Consider the following 22,901-nt stretch of genomic DNA (forward strand, 5'->3'; position numbering starts at 1 on the left):
ACATATCATGAATGCTTGGTCTTGTTGGATTTGTGAGACTCTACTGGTACCTTGTTTCCCATCTAACAATAAGAAATATACTCAAAACCTGGATTAATCTTTTTAGTCACAGTTCAGAATAATTATTCTGAACACTACTGTACATGCGATTTGAATGGGGGAATATTATTCTGCATAAAGTTTATCAAGCTGAGCTTCCAGATAAACAGGTTCCCTCCTGCCATCAGTTGACGCCCAGATTAACGACAACCACAACTGTCCAGCAGGGTGTTTGAGCAAACATGTTGTTTTCAGTCACTAATGGAGTCTGAACAGGCAGCAGACAAGGAAGGCCAGAAGTGTGCAGATCAGAAGATGGAAAAAAAAAATCAACAAAGTGTGACTATCCAACCCAACTAACTTAAACATGTTTGCTAGATGACACCATCTACAAGTAACTTCTTCTGATCATCATTTTCAATACCAGTTCTGCAGGACATCCAACTGTGCTGTAACCTGTCGGTCTTTGACTCAGGGAAATCTTGGCGTCATCAGTAAAGATCTGAATCTGACAGTGGATGACTTCCAGCATTTTGGGAACAAAAATAATGAATGAGAGGGCTCAAGACATGTCCTTCAAGATGTCACTCAAATCCTCTGATAATTCTGACAGGACACTTTTTGGTAAAAACCTGTTGTTTTTGTCCTTGTAGAAATTCAGCCTCCATTACTTACTTTGGATTCCATAGTTTTTACAGCTTAAATATGAACATCTTGAGAGGTCAGGTCAGGGAGCATGAGCTAGTGCTGCATGTTACCAAATCACCACACTACAGACCATAATGATCCACCTGCTGCAGCCAGGAGGAACGTGGGCATCTCCTTGGTTTTCTGAAGCCACTTGGGTCAACACCCAGTAACTGGAAAAGTTAAGGGGGTACCCATGTATCACTTGGCTGTAACAGAAAGAAGGCACTTTTGAGAGGTGGGGATGGACCGCTCATCTACCTGTGTGGTTACCATCCAGATCCCAAGGTGGTCCTGTAGTGTGGTGACACCAGTAGATGCTCCCAGACCTGGTATTTATTTACATTTCAACACAGCTACAAACATTTGTACATGGAAATATTCTGTATACAAACACACATTACAGCAGCAAAGTGAGTACATTTACAACTTTAACTTTTTTCTTTACTACATTTGCACATAGTAAATGTAAAGCAAACTTGTTCAAATTGTCTTACACAAAATGAAAAAGTAAAAACTGTCAATAAAATAATTTCTCTTTTTTGTATGCAACATGTAAAAACATTTAAGTACTATTTACAAAAGGATTTTCAAAGAACATAATTATACAACTTTAGTACCAAACATAAAATTACAGGCAGCTTTGTACAACAATAGTAGTTTTTTTTAATTTTTTTTTTTAGGTCTGAACAATAAGGTATCATTTTTTCCAACAGGACGAACAGCAGCTGCATTAATTTGCTACATTAAAAAAAAAAAAAAAAAGCAGGGGTTTTGCACCAGCAGCTTCAGGGGAAAGCCACGTCACTGTTCTCATCTGAAGCATCAGTGTGTCTGCAAACTGGAGAATCTGCCTGGTCTTCACCGCCCCCTACTGGCCATTCACTGGGACCTCCTGCAGGGGAAAAAAATGCACCAAGACTTCAGAAGTCATGCAGGACAATTAAAGGTCGATTAAAAAAAGATTCATACTGTTCAAAAATGCATGCAGCATGTCCAAAAAGTCCCATCATGCATCACAAATGCAGCTCAACCAGACTGGTTCAAATATTTCTGTGTTTTGGTTTTTGCATCATGCAAAAAAACCGACAGATGATTCATGCACTGGGCCTGAACCTAAACCACACTAACCTTCGTCTGGTCCTCCAGACGAGTCTTTCAGGCCAATGAGGGTGCAATAATTTGCCTGCCATCATTTGGCAAGAGAATGAAAACAGAAGTGATTTTACTGAAGATCTGCACATTTTTGGCTGGTTATTATAACTGGAAAAAAGCTTTTTGGGGAAACGCACCTCTAAATTTCCTCGCGCTCTCTTCAGCACTCCATGAGTTAGAGACACTGTGTTACAGAAAACACACAGTGAATATCTGCTGACATACTCAACTATCAGGTCAGTAAAACTCATGTGTTCTTACGTTGATCGATGATAACTCTCTCCATGCCCGCTTTGACCTGGTTGGTGGTACGGAGCCGTTTTACAGCACCACTCAGCATCCTCTCCTGCTGCCACAGTCTGCTTTTCAGCCTGGTTATCTCATTTTTCAGCAGCTCGTACTGATACGGAGGATAAAAGGATTAGGAGTTGGTCCGCAGACACCACTTTTAAGTAGATTGTTGTCTTTATGTCTACCTGCTGGTTGTCGCCGCTCTCTCCTGCTGGGATTCCAGCTGGCACAGAGACTCTCCACACCAGTTTGAGCAGTCGACCAGCCTCCTCCAGCACTTGCTGCATGGTGTTAATGTTACTGGACAAACTCTTCCAATGTTGCTGTTCTATAACCTAATAACATGCACATTAAAAATACAACCAGTCAAACGACAACATGACAGATACAGTATGTACTAAGACAAAACAATGACTGGACTAACTTACTTTTCAACACATCTTTTTATTTTTATAAGCTTTAAAGCCACAGTGTGTAGGATTATGGCTGCCACGTCAATATGAAAGACTTATTCTAAGCTTATGAAAACACTCAACCTGCAACTAACAATTATTTTCCATAATCTATTAATCTATTTTCTTGATTATTCGATTCGTTGTTTGGAACATAAAATGTTGAAAAATGTCCATCAGTGTCTCCCAAAATCTAAGATGATGTTCTGAACTGTCTTTTACTGACCACAAGCAAAATATATTCAGTTTATTGTCTGAGAGGAGAAATGAAATTTGTAATGAAACCACACAACGTTCACATTTAAGAAGCAGAAATCAGAGTCTGGACTTTAAAATTGGCACTTAATCTAGTAATTGATTTGTTACAGCTGTAGAAAACGCATTGGTTCGTTGCTGCAGGTAATTTATACATTAATAAACAGATGGTTCTGAATGCTATAATGTACCTTGTTGTCACCGCACTGTTGTGTGATCGCCCGCAGACACTCCTGCAGTTGTGTGTCCATAGTGCGTGAAAGCTTACGGCCCTCTGAAATCTGCTTGTGGAGGGCTTCGTAGTCTTCAATCAATCCTAAAATATGGCGGCCACTGCGACTGGCCCACAGCCTGTGGCCTGGCACCAGGCGGGACAGCACGCCGGGGACGCTGTCTGGGGAACTGCTGCTGATGGACTGTCCACCCACCTCTGAAGCAGCGCGATGCTTGTCATCTGAAAAAGATGACAAATGCCCTGCTGTTTTAAAATATCTACACCTATTCTCAAAAATGTACAGATGAAGGTGAGAATGGGTGTGTATGACCGTAACACTGCTACATGTAGAGGTTGGAAACTTGAAGAGTTGAACATACCGTCAATGAAGGAGTGATGGAGAGCGTCATAACCTTCATGACGTGGTGATCTGCCGCCCTCATCTGGGACAGATGTTCAAACGGAAATGAACTAGCAGATTCCAGCATGCCTGTATTCCGTTGTATGTAGTAATTAGAGTTATTCTGGGTGGCTGTTTGTTATATTTACCTGGTGATGACAGCATGTAGTTGATGTTGATGGTTTCCGGCCGGTTGTGTCCCGTGAGGAGCTGCTCCTCCAGTCTCTGTCGTAATGCAGTGTTGGTCTGGATGCTCCTCTCCATCTGCAGCCTCAGATGTCGGATCTCTGACAGCAGCTCACTCAGGTCCACGGAGCCCGATGGTGGAACAGGGACAGGTTCCTGGGTGGCTTTGCTGGATTCTGCTGAGACAGGAAAAGAACACTTCAGTTGTAAAACTATAATGTGACGTCTACAACTATGCTTTCCCGGTTTGATCACTTATAAATGATTATCAGTTACACTTGTGTTTAATAAAGATCTGATCGACTGACATGACGGGCCCGATCTTGCTGTTCTGTGGTGTATAGGCTAAGTGCACACTGAAGTGCCATTTAGACAGCATGTTATCTGAACATATAGTGGGGCACAGTGTGGAAAGGGATTATATTTAGTCGCCTAATGAGTCATTCGCTGTTTCGCAGTTGTTAATCTCACGCCATCTCGAAGTCCGTGACTTACGCGAGAGGTCAGTTTCAGCAGAGGTCTGGTTCAGGGCACAATGTAAACAAACCTTGTGAAGTGTGGACAACAAGACAGCATCAGGGCACAGCAGAAGTCCATCACAGGTGCTACACCTCCTCTGGGTAACACTCTCAACTTGGGAGAATGTGTCATCACCATAATCGCCCATGAACTAGCTGGATCAACGCCATCCGCATCCTCACTAGCCATTGTTTACATGTGCTGTGAGACACCAGAACTTTGCTAGCACTGTGGTGCATTCTGGGAAGCACAGGGGGCCACCAGGGGGATTACGGGAACCTGAATGGAAGTGTTTTGGGTCGAACATACAACCAACCAACCAGACTGTTAGTTATCTTTCCCTTAAGACATAAGTGCGCCATCTGCTGGTGCTGTTATGGATATGGTGAAAACAATCCCATGAGCCACAAAATGAGATGAAAAACTGGGTTGTTCATTACACACTACTCTGCTGGAACCAGAAGGCCGGCCCCCCCAAAAGGGTGCCACTAGCCGCGTCACATGCACATATATGTATTTTTTATTTCACAACGTTAAAGCTTCTTTGTTGTTTTAGTGACTTTGGACAGTTTACGAAACAGATCATACAAAAATGGTTCATTTGCATTTATTGCTTAATATATTTGAAATTCAATCTTAAAAATAAATAAATAAAATCAGGGGCACCAATCCTTTTGACCATGACTGTGGAGCCAGTACTTAGCTGTACTTTTGTACTCTGTAGTACCGTTGTGTTTGTGAACTTCAGTCTTTATCTTTTCGTAGACTTGCAGCTCGACTCGCAGTGACTGAAGGAGATGCTGTGAGTCAGACAGGTCCTGCCTCTGACGTGTCACCTCAGACTGCAACCTGGAAACACAAACACATACACACAAAACTGTACATTTAATATTTATGTGCTGGCCTTAATAAAGTTGGATAATGAAATGTTATCTTGTTTTTTCCAAAATATTTTAGATCTGACTTTTTGAAATATGAAAGCCATTTAGAACAAGTTAAAATACATAAATAGGACTATTGTTTATGAATAAATATGACAACATTCCTATCTATGTAGGAGAGCATGAATGATCCTCACTTTTCTGTGTGCAAGGCAGAAAATGTCTAGACACTAAATGGTGATATATTATAAAATGTCTGACAGAACATTTGCTTTGGAGGTGCAGCTGACCGTCAGTAAGCTGGACGCGTTGCCCTCGCAGCGATCGTGTTGGAAGCGTTGCCCTCGCAGCGATCATGTGTTTCACGTTGAATGCATTACCCTCACACTGATCGTGTGTTTGTGTACCTCTGTAGCTCGTCCCTGCTGTAGCGCAGTGAATTCTGCAGTTGTGCGTTTTCATGGCCGCTGTGCTCCAGGCGCTCCTGCAGGAGGTGCTTTTCCTGCCTCAGAGCTTCACATTCCATCCTGCTCTGCTCCAGTTTGGCTGTCCGCCTGGCCAGAGTCTCCCGGAGCCTCTCATTCTCTTTCTGCTTGTCTGCAGCGTCATTTGTTGTGCGCACAAATGTGGGGTTAAGACATGGAGAAAGACGATGAGGATCCAACTAAATTAGCGCATTAACTGTCCTTTTAACTCATCAAAACTGGGTTTAATTAAGCTCATAGTAAAGTGGGTTTTACCTCTGGAGCTCACACTGAGCTGCTCCTTCAGGGATTGGTTCTGTTTCCGGAGGAATTTCACCTCCTTGGCCAGATGACCCTGATCTTCATTACCATGAATGAAGATGTTAGTTGCTGCTGAAACCAGGTGAAAAGTCAATCTCTCAGTCACTAAATAAAATTGATTCAAAAGGGGAAGACAGTTTTTGATTACATGTACAACTTCATAGTGAAACTTTAAATTTAAACCATAATTTGACTGAGTGTGCTTTCAAATGAAGAGCCACCATTTGAAAAACTCTATAACAACTATATGTTAACAAGGTATAACATTGAATACTGCATGCTGGTGTTTATACAAATACATGATGTTTGGCAAAGATGGTATTAGTGAAAAAGAAGCATCACTATGACATTTCAGATCTTTATGCTGTCCTAAAAGATGTAAAGGAATACTAAATCTTTCTTTAGATGAATAATCTACATAGGTGATCACATATAGCCAGAAAAGGAGCTACCACAGTAGTTGTTCAGAGTAAATAACACCTGGAGGACTCAATGTTTGAAAATGTTACATTTCAATTTTGAATGTTGTATTATACAACACATGTTGTACCAGTGCATTGTTTAAAGATACATCAAAGTGCAAAAAGCAGCAGAGGCCCTGGTGGGGAACAGACCTCTACTTTGGAAAATCTTCAACCACACCTGCTCCTAATTTCCATCATGTAATGATAAGATTACTGCCTACAAAAAAAACCCAGACAAGTGTTTGCTGTTTCTGCAAATGAGACTTCACATGCACAAGCACACTGGTTTAGATTGTGTCCAATTCATCAATAATACACACGTGTGCATAAATGAATGATAACCAATGCTTCCAGGTGATTTTAACATTTTTCTATAACGCTGAATGAATGAGGGCTCTGGCTTATAAAAACTCACTTAAATCTCAACCTCAGTACTGATCACCAAAAGCTCATGACTGGATATTTTCCTGTCAGCAAACATTTGAAGAGTCACACACTGATGACAAAGTGTACCTGGGTCTTTGTCCACCTCGGCTAGCCTTCTCTCCAACTGCTCCCTGAGACTGTCATTGGTGCGGATGCTCTCCTCGAGACGCTGCCGCAGAGCTCGGATCTCCTGTAAATGCTCTGCCAGCAGGTCTGTCAGATACACAAACACAAAATGACATTGTACACCAGGGGTGCCAAAGTTCGGTCCTCGAGAATGAAAGACTCGCTAGCAGGCTTTTAATTAGCCTTTCATTGGAGCAGGGAGACAACTAAGGCCGGGTTCACATGGCAGGATAATTAGGCCGATATTGGACACGATCTTCCACTTCCGACAATCTTAAGGACGCCCCGATAATCTTGATGACACTACAGATAATCTTATCAGATCTGCTCGGAAGGGCATCAGGAGCGCTCCGATCGCAAATCGGGGATATTCAACATGTTGGATTTTTTTGGCCCGATATCGCAGCGTGTGTTGTCTCCTCCGACCACGAGCTCACAGCCTGCTGAATGTGACGTGCAGCCAATCAGAAAGCGAGGTGACGGACGCACGGAGCAGAAAATAAAAATCAAAACAGCTGTTCTGACTTACCAGAAAGTCCGGTGGTCGCACTGTCTCCACTCCTTTAAAGAACACCTTTTCTTTTTCTTTCGTTTTTTCCCTCTGTGTTAAATAGTCCACAAAGTATCTCCGTCTGTTTACTCTGAAGTCACGTTTAATCTTGAGAGATTTTGCGAGATTTCCTGTCTGAGCTGTGAATGTTCGTGTGTTAAATCTGTTCATTGTTGTTCTTACCGTGTGGCTGAACATCACACACTGTATGACCAAACCTGTTAGATCCATGATTTTTTATCTTCACGTGTGTGGTCTCTCAGGTTTTGGAAACCTAAAGATAATTTTAAAATCTTGTTGTGTGAACCAGGCTTAAGAGTGTCAGGAAGGTAGATCTTGAGGACCGAACTTGGGCACCCCTGTTGTACACGATAACATATGACACCATCCACCACACAACATACTGAGCATCATTAAGAATACCTGGAGTCATCGTGTGACATGATCCACTTGTATTTGTTGGTGAATCTCCGACTCCTTTGTTAATGTCCTTCTGAGACTCTGTTCCATCCTGGCCTAGGGTGTGTTTCTGATCGTGATGTTGTGAGCCCGTTTGCGCCATAATCGAGCGGTGCAGATCGAGCTCACTGCGCAGTGTGGCGTTGAGGTCTTCACTGCTCCTCAGCTGCTCCTGGAGTCGCCCGTTCTCCCGCAGCAGGCCCTGTAGTCTCCTGGCAGCCTCCCTGTGACCAGACACATTGCTGCCCTCAGCTCCTCTTACAGAACTTACAGCCACTCCAGTCCAATCAGTGGGGCACTGCTGGCCTAAACATGGACAGAGAGGCAAAATGAACAAAAACAGCAGCTTTTTAATCACCCTTTTCTGTCAGCCTTCTAGAGTTTTGTAACTAAACTCCTAACATCATATGTTGGTCTTGCATTGGAAACCAGAACTCTATAAGACACGGGAATGCTGACATATCTTTATAATTCATATGTCTCTGTAATACCTCACCGTCTCTTTTCCTTAGAGCAAAATGCTATTTGAAGATTGAACCTGATCTGTACCACTGAATAATGCAGAATTAAGTGGAGGTGGATGGAAATGGGACACCTGCTCGGCTAACGTGCTTTGTCCTGTGGGATGCTTCAATGCAGCACAATGGCTCAGAGTGGAAAATAAGTGCCATTACTCTCTGCACTACACTGGCTGAGCTCAGGAATATGACTGCAGAAAATCTCAATAACATACAATAGTAGCATCACTGTGTTTCATCTGAAGTAGCACCTCAGAATGTCTGAGTTCTATCAAATAAAATGCCCTCCCCTGAAGTAAGAATTACAGCTCAAGGTTTGGCACAGTTTTATGTATTTATTTATTTATTTTAAAATTGCCAGACATTCCAACATGGCTGGTAGCAGTCTCCTCATTAAAGTAGCACTTCTCTACTTTAAAATCAGTCTTTATTTCTGTCTTATAGAAATGAATGTTTAGAACAGCCTAAAAATACATCAGGATTTAAAAGTGTGAAAACTGGAACGTCACTCAGTCATTTCATGAAAAACAGCTAACCATGTTAATTATTTTAAAAACGAGTCAAATAATTAAGTATTTTAACTGGAGACAGACTGCAAAAAAAAAAAAACATCCATCTTTCAAGTACATATGGCTGAGAAGCCACATTAAAATCCTTAAAGTGAAACAATTATTACAAATGGAAACTACCTGTTAAAAGAAAAGTTCATGAAGGAAATAGTTAATTTGGGGGCAATTGTTCTACTACCACAGTATTCTAATTTCATTGGTACTCCAAACTGGAAGTTCTGGTTTTCTGTTGGCCAATGATCCTGTTATAGTTTCACTTCCCTTTTGCATCTTTGTGTTGAGATGTTCACAGCGCTTGTCGGCCACAACATCTACAAGTGCTGCTTGAACATGTTGGTATGTGAGCTGAATTACCACTTAGTGTGTCTGAGCTGCTCCGGCAGGAGGACGTGGCTTCATCCGAGTGGGACAGATCAGAGTGGGAGCTGTGATGGCTGCTGGGACTTTTGCTTCTGTACTGGTTTTGCAGGCTCTGGATGAGGTGGTTCTTTTCCTGCAGCTCTTTAGACAGGCTGGGAGCGGAGGAGAGGAGGAGGAAGGGTATTAGACAGGTAATACATTCTGAGGAACTCAGACCATCTTCTCTGAGGATTCTGAAGAGCGTAAACATACAACAGTAGTCACAACAGGCAAAACAAGCAAACAACAACAGACTGAAGAAGAATAATGTTCCCAGCTGGAATAATTGTAATTATCAGTGGAGACATGAAGTCAGAAAACACAAAAAGAAGGCTTTACAGCAAGCTCCGTGCTATTATTCCAGAACAAATGGACTCACAGGTCCAGCTGCTCCTTGGTATATTCAGCCAGTGTGAGGTTTTGCTGGATGAGCAGGCTGACATGCTGCTGTAGCAGCTCCCTCTCGCCTTCTAGCTCCACACGCAGATTGTATATTTCCTGCTGGATTCTAGATGGACTGTCAGGTCGGTCAGCTGTGCATTCTTTATACATCAGCAGTGACTGTGATCTCTGCTGAGGTTCTCCAACACTGTTCGCATCAGTACGTAGGAACACATGTGAACGCAACAAGTGATTTACATTATCATTACCAAAAATATCGAGGCTCAGGTTGTACTTCACACCTCCCCATCAGAAGGTGACGTAAAAGCATTTTGTGCAGTAAGTGACGCGTATAATATTCAAGTGCAGATCAGGACAAAGGGGCTGAGTCTGTCAGGAATTACTAATACAAATGTTTGTTACGTAGATGTTCCAGTGGTACATGACCTGCAAATATTTGGAAGAAAAATGCATGAAATACTAACATCAACAAACAATTTTGACCTGAAAGCTAAAAATAGGCAACTCTATTTTTCTGACTACAAGTCATGCTTTAAAATTTTTTTTTAACTTGTTTGTCTGGTCTATACCAGACCGTGTCTGGTATATTTCTTAAGAGTTCTTATTTTAGATATCACAACATCCTCCTTGAACAATTCCAAATTCTCACAAACCTCATAATAAATATTATTTTATAATTAGAATTGTGTCTCAAGAACCTGCCACCCTGAAATAGCAAATTCAAGACTACTATATGAAGAGATGAAACAAATTTTCCCATTTTGAAAGTTACATGTTCCCATTCCATCACTGACCACAATCAATCAAAACCAGTCACATGGTAAAACGACTGTGATATTTAATATCACAATACTGTAGGAAATAAAATGGGTCTACATCTAAGAACCATAAGTTCAAATTAAAATTTGTTAAGATGCTGAAATACATGAATATACGAATCTACTTCTCTTTATGCATATGTTGAAATTTTAAAGTGACTTCTACATTATATGGCCTGAGCTATGAAATAAATGGCTCAACCAATGTGTATTTTGCTCTGGTGATTTCTGGATGTCTCAGACACCAGTGACCCAGTTAGGGACAGTGGAATCTGTATGTTTGGGCTAACAGACACACAACCAGGTCATCAGCAGGACGTGATTCAATCAGAATACATGAACAGCCAAGGGCGACATGACATTTGGCTGGACAACGGTGTGCGGTCGACTTTCAAGGCACATGAGATAGCGCACCTTTTTACACCTAACATGAAATTTAAAAGAGGAAAATAAAACCTCCTTGGATATCAATAAAAGTGTGAATCAGGCCTGATGGTTAAAAATGAATATGTACCACAAATTGGGAATTCAGAAAACAACAACAACAAACAACAATACTTTTTAGCTAAAGTAAAGCATTAACCCTGGGTAAAAACCCAGAGTCAAAATACCATTAAGAATTCCTTTATGATTATGGAAAACTAATTTGGAAGCTGAATTGATTAATTTATGTTGAAGTGAAATGACAATAGTTGTTCCCTTCTAATAAATATGGCACAAATTTATCAGGGAAAACAGTAACAACAAACCAAACAAATAAAGGTAAACTTTGATACTTGTGCTGCATAATCATTACCTGTAAGGATTGTCACAATACTAGAATTCCAAACTCAATACTGTTACCATACTGGACACAATTATTGGCATGAATTTCATCAAAGGATGCCAATAACTGCATCCAGCATAGATTATCGATGTTGGTTTTTATTTCATTTTATAAAAGAATTTTGTTTTGTTTCTGTCCAGCATACATTATCCTTATTTTTTTAATTTAGCATTTATTAAAGTATGTTGTTTTGTATTTAATAACTTTGCAATTATAATGTATTTATTTTTTCACTATACAAATTAAACTGGTTCATTTGCATTTATTTCTGAACATATGCCTACTTAAAAATAGAGGTGCTGGTATTTCTGACCAGGAGTGTAGGAAATGCAAAAGAAGAAGAAGAAGAAAAAACAAACAGAAAAGCAGACACTATTTTTAGGCTGTCTGAGGTAGTGTGAGGGGGGGGGAGAAAAAAAAAAAAATCTACTTGGCGGTAGATTCTACCACCACCAAAATTTGATTTACTCTTACTTATTCCAAGAAACATTTCTCCACAAAAATGTCATTGTAATCTATAAACAAACTACTTTTGGAGTTAAAACAAATGCCTTACATCGACTTCACAAGTCCAACTCCTCCTAATCCGGTTGGTATATTTCACTGAAACACCACACAGCTGTAGCACACTTGTGTGTTTTTTGATGCATCATAGTATATGTCAATTACATGTGTAAACAAGCCCTTTGGCCTCTTCAATATAAAAGCATTTCATCACTAAAGATTTACTACCACAGAGGCAGAAGCAACTACTATGGTACAGTGGGGGTATTGTTTTGTGAGCTTGATCCCAGAGGTCCAATTTCCTTTCTTTTAACAAAGATGTAAAGACACAAAAGTCAGCAAATGCAATACAGAAATTTGACATGTACCTGTGCAGCAGTTCTAGACCTTCTACATCTTCGTTATCCAGATGAGTGTGACCTAGCAGAGAGGAGGAAAAAGTGACTGTGACTTACTGTTCTTCTGTGTTCAGCTCTCTGTACTGATGGATACTAGTTTCTCTACAGGTCACCACAGATGCTTTTTAAACAGCATTACTTGGTGGAAACATGGCCACTCATTCTACAGTTAATCTTAACTGTGGCAGTCTTTAGTTTGGTTTGCCATGTGAAACAAATCAGTTATATAGAGCTGTGAAACATCTGCGACCCCTTGAAGAGTTACGCATTTTATTTACATTGTCATTTCATGTCAGTGCCCATTCTCCATGTAACGTGGAATTGTGTCAGAAAGGGCATCCGGTGTAAAACGTGTGTCAAATCAACATGCAGAGCTACCTCAGATCTGCTATGGTGACCCCTAGTACAACAAGGGGAGAGGCCAAAGGAACTTACTATGTACATGACATTAAATAAAAAAATAATAATTTAAGCTTCTTAGTATAGACATTTTTCAAATTATCGCCTTTGAACTAATAGTGAAAACAAATCTCTACAACATGACAAATAAAAACATCAAAAGCCAAAACAAGTGTTTAAGTCCATAGGTATTTGGACATGACAATTTTGTAATTTTGTCCGTATATACCACCAAATTAATATGTGCTTGAAATGCAGACTTTCTGCTTGAATTCAAGGGACTGCATGAAGTAATTTTGTACAGTCTGTCCATTTTCAGAGGCCACAAGTAATTGGACAAGCTATCAAATGCCTAGATGCAAGGATAAGACCATCACAGTCAAGTTGATGAAGATTTCGAAGTCACTGGATATGTCTTGGACTTCATTTACGTCAATCAATATGGTAGTGCATGGTGCATCTGTCTCAAGTAGGCAGTTCTCAAATACTGATTAACCATGGAAGGAGATGACAGTGACCTGGAAATGTTCCTGTATTCATGCCCAAAAGAAAACTGTAAAAGAGATGGTACTAATGAGGCTCACACTTATAAATAACACTGAAGTGGCTCTGATATTTTTAAATTATGTCATGCTGCGGGTATTTGTTTTCACTGCCAGTTAAAATAATTTTGGAAATATTAATATTAAGAAGCCCAAGTTTCGTTAAACCATTCAAAAATTCAATAAGTAAAAGCTCAAGCGGTCACAAACAACATTGTGACTCAAGTCATATGAATTAACTGTTTACGCTGTGCAGCTTTTATGAGCACCATTTCTCCAAAAAAGGAGCTACAACTGAGCAGCAGCTACCTTTGTCCAAGTGGCACTTCAGCTGGCCCAGAATGCTCAAGCATTTCTCGAGCTGCTCTTGGACGACTTCTGCCTTGTAGCCGTCTACTTTAGTGGCCTGCAGCAGCTCCTTGAAGGTGTTGTTCAGCTTGTCAAGCTGCTGACGCTGCAGGGTTCCCAGTGTGTGGCTCTCCTTGATCTGCTGCCTCAGTTGTGACAGCTCCCTGGCCTGAGACTGTACCAAAGAGTCCAGTCTGTGTGAATACAACAGAATAAGACATACATCACCATGAATGACAAAGAAGCATGACAATTTAGTTTTTCTTCAGTCCGAAATTAAATCATGCTTACCTGGCGGGTGAGGTGGAACGGCTGCGCTGTTGGGTCTGCTGCAGCTTTTCATTTATACTTCTGTTCAATGTCTTCTCTCTTTCAAGGTCCAAACTCAGCCGGACGGTTTTATCCTTCATGAGCTGGTTCTCCCCCTCTCCACTCACTTTAAGCTGCCCAGTTCTGGAGCCCTTATCTTGAGTGTGGTCCTCCTGGGTCTCCTCTTGATCCTTGACTGCTGAAGGATCAGGGGTGCTGGCAACAAGGTCACCAGAGAGGGAGTTCTGGTGCAGGAAATTTTGCATTTGGAGGATGACTTTGGTCTGGCTTTCCAACTGGACCTTCAGCTCTCTGACTTGTGCCTGAAGCAGTAGTGGGTCACCAGAAGCACCATAGTCCTCATAGACTTGCAAACTTTTTAGACTCGCCTAACAACAGACAGCACATCGTTAATAAAATTCAAATGTTGAGTGTCTCTTAATATCTTGAAGTTGGCAGAAGGCCTGTCACAATAACTGCATTCGCTGGACAATACAATGTCCCAGAATTAAATTATATTACTGCCAGATTTTATTCCAATCATAATGCCTTTCAAAAAAGAAATGAACTATCACGTTTTCAGAACACTCTGACATTGGCAGTGGAATGTTGAAAAATTCTTGAAATATCAGTAATAAATGAAATATAACTGCACAATTAAAACAAATGAAGTTACTTCTAGTATAAACAAAGGCGCGTTCTATAAATTTAAAATACTGGACCTGTTTGTGTTAACTGGCTCTATTATTTGCCTTAAACTCAAAACATTCCCACATCGGCAATGTAGAGTGCAGCTTTGAAGCCAAGTCCATTTGGAACTATTCTTCAGGGATTTCTGGCTGGAATTATGCAGTCATTGGGGAAAACACCACTTTACTTTATCTGGTTTTCTTCTGATTTGTGGGTGCAAACACGTGTTTGAGCTACCTGAGCCTCAGATGTGGCAAAAGTCAGACAGACAGCAGACAAGAAGGCAGAAGCATGTGTGACCAAAAATAACAGCAGAATGTGTCCAATCTTATTTTTTTCTGTACGTTCATCTTAGTCGCTGCACCCATGTCTCATACTGGTACTGAAACTCATGCTGTTTATTGTGGAGTCACATAGCTTAGTCATATGCAAGCAAGCACGTGTAAACACAGCAGAAAATATCGAGTTCAGCATAATTTATTGACGTCGTGTCACATGTTGGCAGGTTTTTTTTAATTCAACAACTTGCTGAAAGTCCAGTAATTTTGATTTATTAAAAAAGATGGCTACATGTGTTTACCTTAGCTGAACTGAGAGCAGGAGAACTCAGGTAAGGGGTGCTAGATGTTGAGTCCAAGTTTTCAATAGAGGAAAAGGTGGCCTGCTCATGTTTCAAGAAGGCAGAAAGACTAGATGCACTGCAGCTGGGATTCACTCCAACCTCTATATCTGGCAACACAAGTGACAGGAAAACTATCAAATACAGAACCGAAAAACATCACATGTAGTGGAAGGAAGTCAGTGCCAAGTAGACATGGGCCGATAACCGGTTTCACGGTATACCGCAGTATGAAAAGGCCAAGGTATCAAAACCACTAAAATTTTATGTTATACCGTCCCTACGGTATAAGCGGGTCATGAGAATTCTTGACAGGCAGAGCAGAGGTAGCTGCTGCCACCCTTCCCCCTGGCGTGCACCTCTGTCTGTTCACAAACAGGCAGCTAACGTTAGCTAGCTCTGCATCATGGCTGAAGGAGGCAAAGCCTGTACTGAACTTTTCCCTCGTCTAAAAGGACCAAGTCAGCCTTTTCGTTTTATTTTCTGCAGAATAGCCCTTCAAACCAAAAACGGTGGCAACAAAACACTGTAGCTATGGCCTGTGTCAGACGTGATTCAAGATATCTGCAAAGGATTTAAACATTATCCCATCCTTGAAACCACTGAGAAGTATAAGCGGTGGACTCGAGTCGTGCTTGTGGTCGACCAAATTTCTCCCACAAACATGTCAAGAAGTACAAATACATCTATTCCAAGCACTTTGTTGGTGAAGCTCGGCCAAGTATTGAGCATCCGGGGTTCCGGATGTTATTCCAGCCATGTTTCTCCCTAAGCAAGTAAGTCATGCTTTCCACAGGGCAGATGCTACATGTCTAAAAGAGTGACTATTAGTTTGGTATTTTCTGTAAAGTTATCAGTGGTATAGTGCTCGTAGCGGTAGACATCGCGTCAATTAGTGCGCCTGAATCACGCAAATATCCATAATGTTGTTAAAGCACATTTTAAAGTGATACATAACGCCGTTAAACTGCCCTCTGTTATCATACCGTTCAAATCTCATACCGGCCCATGCCTAGTGCCAAGTGAGGAATAGAATCATTTCTGAACTGTAGAATAGGATGAGAATTAAAAGTGAAAGGTTAGGAAGTGCTGGAAAGAGAATATCAAACATCAGAGTAGAGACATGCGAGAATTCATAACGCAGAATATTGACAGAAATGTGTGAAATCCCAGGTTAAAACCAAACCAGAAAGCACTCTAACAGCTGGCGATAGAGCTGGTGTGAGCCAGTTGTCTTTGTTCACTCGTCATGCAGACACAGAGACAATTTATCCACAATTCAGATTAGTGTCCACTCAGCAGACAGACATGCAGTGTCTGTCTAGACACAGTCTACCTGTGCTACTGCATTCTTCCCTATCGTTCTCACTCTTGCCATTGGTTTCGTAACCCAGGTCCTGAAAATCCACCTGCACGCCTTTGTCATCGAGCTCTAGGGGTGGCACTGGAGGCAATATACGTTGAGTTAGGAAGAAATTACAAAACAAGAAGAATCTCCTCTCCCCTAAATGTCTACCTAATTCACTTAAGATTTGTGCCCAAAAAGTATTTTGCCTTTTCTATGCAAATTATTACAAAATTTCAATCCTCATCAACATTACAGTGCATATATGAAAGCTTTTCAACATGTCTTACTTTTCTGTGCAGTTTCTTTGGAAGATGCAATGATGGACTGGGTATTGGCCAGTTTCTCCTCCAGGCTTTTATAGGCTTTCTTCTTCTCCCTCAGTGTTTTATGGAGAGTCTCCAGTTGGGCCTGAACATTAGGCGATAGTCCTTTGGATTCCTGTAGTGTCCTATGAGTGTTTCTTTCCTCTTTGCGGCTCCTCTCGTCTTGCAGCAAGGCCTGAAGTTCAGAGATCCTCAGGGAACAATCGCTGAAGACCTTGCAGAGGAGACGGAGATTGTGGTGGAGATCTTGATGGCCAGTTCCACTCACAGCTGTGGATTCATTGCTAATAGATTCACTGACTGGTTGGGTGGGCTCTACCATGCCTGTCAGTTTAGTCTTTTCTTGCAGGGCTCTCTCAAGTCTGTCTAAATACTTTTTCAGGTCAGGGCTGACCTCAGTTGAACTAGTACTGGTACAATGTGCTGTCAGAGAGGCAATGGCGGCATCTGCTGCGATAAGACAATTCATTAGAAGCCTGTTCATCTCCTGGTTTAAGCGGGTATGTTCAGACATTCCCATTGTCCCACAATCTTCGTTTGACTCTTCTTTCTTGAGGAATTCTTCAGCAGCCATCTGTGTTGGATAGTTGTCATCCAGGCCAGCAGTAGTACTGCTATAGCCATGCTGGGCAGCAGCCTCTGCAGCCATCAACTTCTCCTGAAGCTCTGCATTGATATTGTTCTGTTCCCTAAGTGCCTCCTGCAGAGAATCCACATGGCGCTGCAGCTCACACACAGAGCCATCAGAGCCTTCAAAGTTTTCTCGTGGACTCTGTCTAATTGGAGTTATAGCTGCCAGCTGTAAGGCGTTCTCTATTCTAAGACACAAATCATTGATTTCTGACATTTTTTCTGAGTGATCAGAGGGTGTGAAAGGTGCACTGACGGAGGACATGGCTTTTTCTGCCATGTTCAGAAGCTCTATAAGCTGCTTGTTGAGCTCTTCCTTCTCTTGTAATGTTTTCTGGAGCTCCATACATCTGCTGTGGAGAGCAGCATCTGAACACACAGATCCAGATCCAGTACACGAAGTGGAGGACGACCCAAATCCACGCTGGTTGTCTAGATTGCAGGCAGTCAGGTAGGCAATAGTTGATTCTGCAGCCTGTAAGGCCTCTTCATACTGACGATTAAGTCCGTCTTTTTTCTGACAGTCAACATGGAGCTCCTCCAAGTCTGCAAGCTGCTTCGTGAGCTCATTGATCAGTGCCTCCTTTTCCCGACACTCCTGATCGAGAAGCTCCAACTGATTAACAAGTGCAGAGTCTGGCCGGTTATGATCCAGTGTCTGTCTTGTTTCAGGCCTCTTGTTTAACCCTTCTGGACTAAAGGTAGAAGATGCATGCTGGTGTGTTAAGGGGGCATCAGAGTCTGTTGGCGAATGCTGATCAGATCCACAGTCATCATCCAAATGACGGCGTTGAACATTATCAAACTGCTTGTTACCGACAACTTCCGTTCTGACTCTCACAGGGATTGGGAGCCGAGATCTGACACCAGGCTATAAAAGAATGGGGGGGGGGGGGGGGGATACATAAATACATATTATGGAAAGAAATACAGTACCGTACAAATATTTTAGGCACATTAATGCATCATAGAAGCTTTACAAATTATGAAAACCTAAAAAATATTTATAAATAATTGCAATATGTGATGAATTTCAAATTGATAATCAATACAAAAATTGGGTTCCCTTTACGTGTGATTTTTCAGTATATAAGTCAAGCCAGAGTGCAAATCCCAGGATCTTAAAAAACAATTTTAAGGAAAACATGACCTAAAGTATGAGTAATTGTGTTTTACAGTCATTTTAATATTGCATGATCATTTACAACTGTGTTTGTGTGGTATTCTACTGGCCAGTACACTCAAAGAAATTATTATTATTATGGAATAAAAAAGAATACAGCTCACATATTCACTTTGGATGAAACTGATTTTGTGTGGATATGCCAAAGAAAAGGGGGTGGGAACATGAAATGCTACTTTTAATCACAACTCTGGGATGCCTAAAACTTTTGCACAGTACTGTAAATGTGTGTGTGTGTGTGTGTGTGTGTGTGTGTGGTGGTGGTGGTGGGGGGGGGGGGGGGGGGGGGGGGACTCACCCTATGTTTTCCAACATCCCACTTTGCACTGGTGCTGTGTAGCTGGCCTGTAGTTTGCCGTTTCTCCATCTCCATGATGACGGGTTTACTCTCTCCAAACACATCGTGAGAGTTCTTTTCCCTCTTTTCCTTTAGCAACATGATGACTTCTGAATAACCTTTGGCCTCTGCACACCGTGCAGTCTGTCCATCACTGCTGTCGCCTGAGGTGTCTGCACTCTCTTTTTCTTTAGGCTCGGTAGATCTGTGTTCTTTGAGGAAACCACGGAGCTCCACATTCTCTGATCTCAGTCTGAGCACCTCCTCTCTGCAGTGAACCGAAATTCATTTATTTAGGGTTCAGGCAACACACATTTATGTTATTACGGAGGTAAAAAGGAGTGTCTTGACAGTCCCGAAGGACTCACATGAGATGTGAAACCGATGTGGCCCCACAATCTTTTAGCAACACATCAATTGCCACTACATCCCCTTTGGGCTCTACGGTATCTCTTTCAACATTGTCCAAGGTGTCAGTGCCAGGATGAGCGTGCTCTCTAGTCAGGCCATGACCACGGTCTACGCTCTGATCATGTGACGGCATTCCAGTCACCATCTAAAAAGAGTAATTTTAGAAACAGTTACTGTTACAGTTCCGTGAAACACAGCAAGACACAAGTATTACAAAAGGTCGTCGGAAAATTCTGCAAATACTACTCCAAAAGTCCATGGCTTTAATACCTGTCCAAGTCTGAAGTCTGTCTGGCTCTCTTTGTCTAAACAGGGCTGCTGTGTAACGTTGTTTTGTGTCCACTCCTTCTCTAGCTGCTACAATAATGGGATGGAAGGCGAGTTTGACACACATGACTTGGTAAAAGAAAATCGAATGAGGAAACAGAATCCATAAAAACGCACTGCACAGCAACAGCAGAATGGCATGACGTGTCTAATGCGCCGTGTGAAAGGGACATTTTTTAATGGGAGAAAGAGACAAAAACAAGGATTGGTTAGGAGAGGTGATGAAAGGAGAAGCGGGTATTGTCTCCTACAGACAAAAACACAGGTTATAGAAATAAGACACACAGTCCCACAGGTTAGACACATTAGTGGTAGAACACACCGAAAGGTGAAAAATGTAGGTTCAGAGGTCAGGAGCTAATAAAGATGGATATTAGACAGAATCATATACTAAGTATGAAAATACTTTAAAAAAAAAAAAAAAAAAAAAGCAGTGCTACAATCAAAAATATGGGGATTCAGGAAAAGAACTACAATGCCTCAACTTCACATGCAATCAGTGTTTTGCAATTCTGACCTGCTTCCCAGGACTAGTGTTAATCAAGTTTTGGTCTTCTTTGCAGGAAGCATCATAGCTTAGATGCTCCAACTTATTCTGCAGCTCGTTGTTCAAACTCTGCAGCCTGCTGACACACTCTTGCAGCTCCAGCACCTAAGAGTCAAAAGGAACTATAGTTGTGACCAAGCTAGCAAAATGATACCACTCACTCTGCCATGCTAGTTGTTTGCATATTTAATTTAACCTTTATTTAACCAGATTAGTCCCATTGAGACCGAGACCTCTTTTGCAAGGAAGATCTGGACAACTATAAAGTTTCTAATTCATCTAGCTTGCATGTCTTTAAATGTGAGAGGAAGCCGGAGCACTCGGAGGAAACCCACACAAACGTGGGGAGAACATGCTTGCTTGCTTGCTGTGAGGTAACAGTGCTAACCACTAATCCACCGTGCAAATATTATACATCAGTGGTAGTAAGTCTTTTATTATAAAACAGCTGAATCAACAAACTGGGCAACCACTGTAATTTATAAAAAAAAAAAAATCCAATTATTTCCCCATCAAGACAGACTGAAATTATTTTCCTTCATGCGCATCTTCATATGGTATGCTGCCACTGTGTGACATTTCATTGAAATGGTTTAGAAGGCACTGTGCTTGCAGAACCCATGGACATATGGTTCTAGAGACAGGATGACTCGGATATACCGCCACCCAAAAATGTGTTTGCTCTGGATTTAACAACTCTGAACCATTTACGCATACATCCAATGACTTACTTTTACATGAGGGTGTATAGTAATAAGGTAGACGAATAATCCACAGGTGACTTTGTGAAAGTAACCCACCTTCTGCCTAAGCTCCTGCACAGACAGTAGAGACAAGCTGTCATCCTGCCCCTCTCCCACAAAGATACTCATATACGAAGTCTGATCGGCAGTGAAGTTCAAGGTATCACCTGAAGCACGTGGAGGGGTGGGGGAGACGAAGTTAAGTAATTAAAAACATGATCAGAAAAAAACAAAAAAAACAAAAAAAAAAACAACACTATCCACCAAATGCAAGAAGCTACTGGTGGAGTACTGCACATTGACATGCAAAGTCCACTATACTCCTTTCTGGTCTTACAGCTGTCATTGGCTCCACCTACACCTCTGCCACGGTTCTGGATGGCACCCAAGCGAGCCTGCAGAGATGCATTCCAGCGCTGTGCATCTTCAAGCTGATGTCGCATGCTCTCCAGTTCTTTAGGATCAACTGTGTCTGTATCTGCATAGACACGCAGAGATTTACAATCATGTGCAGAATTAAAATGGAGAAGTCAGAATTTTGACAAACTGCACTTTTGTTTTTAAAAGAACTATTAAAAAATAAGACTTTGTAAGACTCTGTAAGAGTGGCGGCATACAATTTTTCCAGTTTTTCCCCTAAACACCTTTTCAGGCTCAGTGTTACTCGCTGAAACCCACAAAGGATTATACTTTTTTTTTTTTTCCAAGGACGCTGTCTTTAGCAGTGCAGATGTGTGGTGTGAAACAGGAGTTAGTGAGGAGTTTTAAAGGCACCAACAGATGAATGGCAAGAGAGCATTTCAAGAAAATATGTCTACAGTGCAAAAAAAGTTTGTGTCTTTTGTAATATTAACAGCAGACAAAATCTATGGAGCAAATGAGAGATTTTGACATCTGCCACCTTTTTCCTGTTAATTATGTAATTTTTTTTTATGTTAATTTACTGTGTTAATGTATTTATAAATTGTTTAGGTTCTTCTCATATACAAACTATTATAATTATTATCATTATTTTTACTTCTATTTTGTCATTTGATTTTTAAATGGACCACAAAGGAAATAAGTGTTTTCCACTTTGTGTCATCCATGTATTTTTAAGGTATTTACAATTATACTATGACCTTACACTGAACTTACTAAATAAAATCAGGCATGCACGCTCACACTTTTAATATAAAGGTGATTACCGCCCCCTGCTGGAATGAGGTGTTAGTTCAGAATGTAATTAGCAATGTTAGCTAATGTCCGTGGTTTTGTAAAAAAATAAAAAATAAATCCTATCAAATGTTCTGTTTTTGGCAGCATTCATCCTTGACCCAAAATACACAAGCATACAAAAGAGCAAATGTCAGCTGTCCTCAGTTTGTCAGGCATGGAGAGGTTCTTGTCTTTTCTGAGAAGGTGGTTCTATTTTTAGACACAGACAGTGGCAGAAGACAAACGCAATACACATTTCACTCATGGTACCGGCAATGACACTTAACTCAGTCATGGTAATGGCAAAATGACACTGAATAAAACTGACTAAATTAAAAAACACCTAAATCAATAACGCTAACAACACTGTCCAACTAACATGAACCACAATAACATTTAAAACCCCAAACTCCCATGGTGCATTGCAGCACAAAGTCCATTGTTTACTGGTTAGCTAAAATCACAAATTTTTCAAGAAATATTTATCCTATCAACTTTGCATTTTCGCAGCATTCATCCTTGACCCAAAATACATAGGCATACCAAACATCAAATGTCAGCTCTCCCCAGTTTCTCCGTGATTGAAGCCATACACACATACACGTACACACACCACTTGGTAAAG

The 22,901-nt window shown here is 41.2% G+C and overlaps 1 protein-coding gene across 7 annotated transcripts in view; it reads right to left on the reverse strand.

The window, feature by feature from the left end:
• Positions 1–1,264: 1,264 nt before the first annotated feature.
• Positions 1,265–22,901, reverse strand: part of cdk5rap2 (CDK5 regulatory subunit associated protein 2) — a 53,123-nt gene continuing 31,486 nt past the window's right edge. For 2 of the 7 annotated variants that reach the window (XM_034191489.1, XM_034191481.1), the window contains 26 exons: positions 21,417–21,557; positions 21,137–21,246; positions 20,307–20,441; positions 19,733–19,819; positions 19,420–19,607; positions 19,013–19,319; positions 16,866–18,402; positions 16,567–16,674; positions 15,192–15,340; positions 13,904–14,310; positions 13,574–13,806; positions 12,294–12,345; positions 9,331–9,488; positions 7,854–8,195; positions 6,842–6,967; positions 5,820–5,936; positions 5,487–5,676; positions 4,926–5,047; positions 3,643–3,858; positions 3,474–3,536; positions 3,071–3,333; positions 2,358–2,507; positions 2,143–2,281; positions 2,019–2,065; positions 1,858–1,912; positions 1,265–1,621 (listed from right to left, as the gene is read on the reverse strand). In XM_034191489.1, coding sequence (XP_034047380.1) covers positions 1,515–1,621; positions 1,858–1,912; positions 2,019–2,065; positions 2,143–2,281; positions 2,358–2,507; positions 3,071–3,333; positions 3,474–3,536; positions 3,643–3,858; positions 4,926–5,047; positions 5,487–5,676; positions 5,820–5,936; positions 6,842–6,967; positions 7,854–8,195; positions 9,331–9,488; positions 12,294–12,345; positions 13,574–13,806; positions 13,904–14,310; positions 15,192–15,340; positions 16,567–16,674; positions 16,866–18,402; positions 19,013–19,319; positions 19,420–19,607; positions 19,733–19,819; positions 20,307–20,441; positions 21,137–21,246; positions 21,417–21,557 — 5,549 coding nt within the window. In that variant the 3' untranslated portion in view covers positions 1,265–1,514. The remainder of the gene's footprint in view (positions 1,622–1,857; positions 1,913–2,018; positions 2,066–2,142; positions 2,282–2,357; positions 2,508–3,070; positions 3,334–3,473; positions 3,537–3,642; positions 3,859–4,925; positions 5,048–5,486; positions 5,677–5,819; positions 5,937–6,841; positions 6,968–7,853; positions 8,196–9,330; positions 9,489–12,293; positions 12,346–13,573; positions 13,807–13,903; positions 14,311–15,191; positions 15,341–16,566; positions 16,675–16,865; positions 18,403–19,012; positions 19,320–19,419; positions 19,608–19,732; positions 19,820–20,306; positions 20,442–21,136; positions 21,247–21,416; positions 21,558–22,901) is intronic. The other 5 variants (XM_034191485.1, XM_034191486.1, XM_034191484.1 and 2 more) reach the window with 5 other exon arrangements.

Source organism: Thalassophryne amazonica, chromosome 17 (genome assembly GCF_902500255.1).
Source record: "Thalassophryne amazonica chromosome 17, fThaAma1.1, whole genome shotgun sequence".
Taxonomy (NCBI): Eukaryota; Metazoa; Chordata; class Actinopteri; order Batrachoidiformes; family Batrachoididae; genus Thalassophryne; species Thalassophryne amazonica.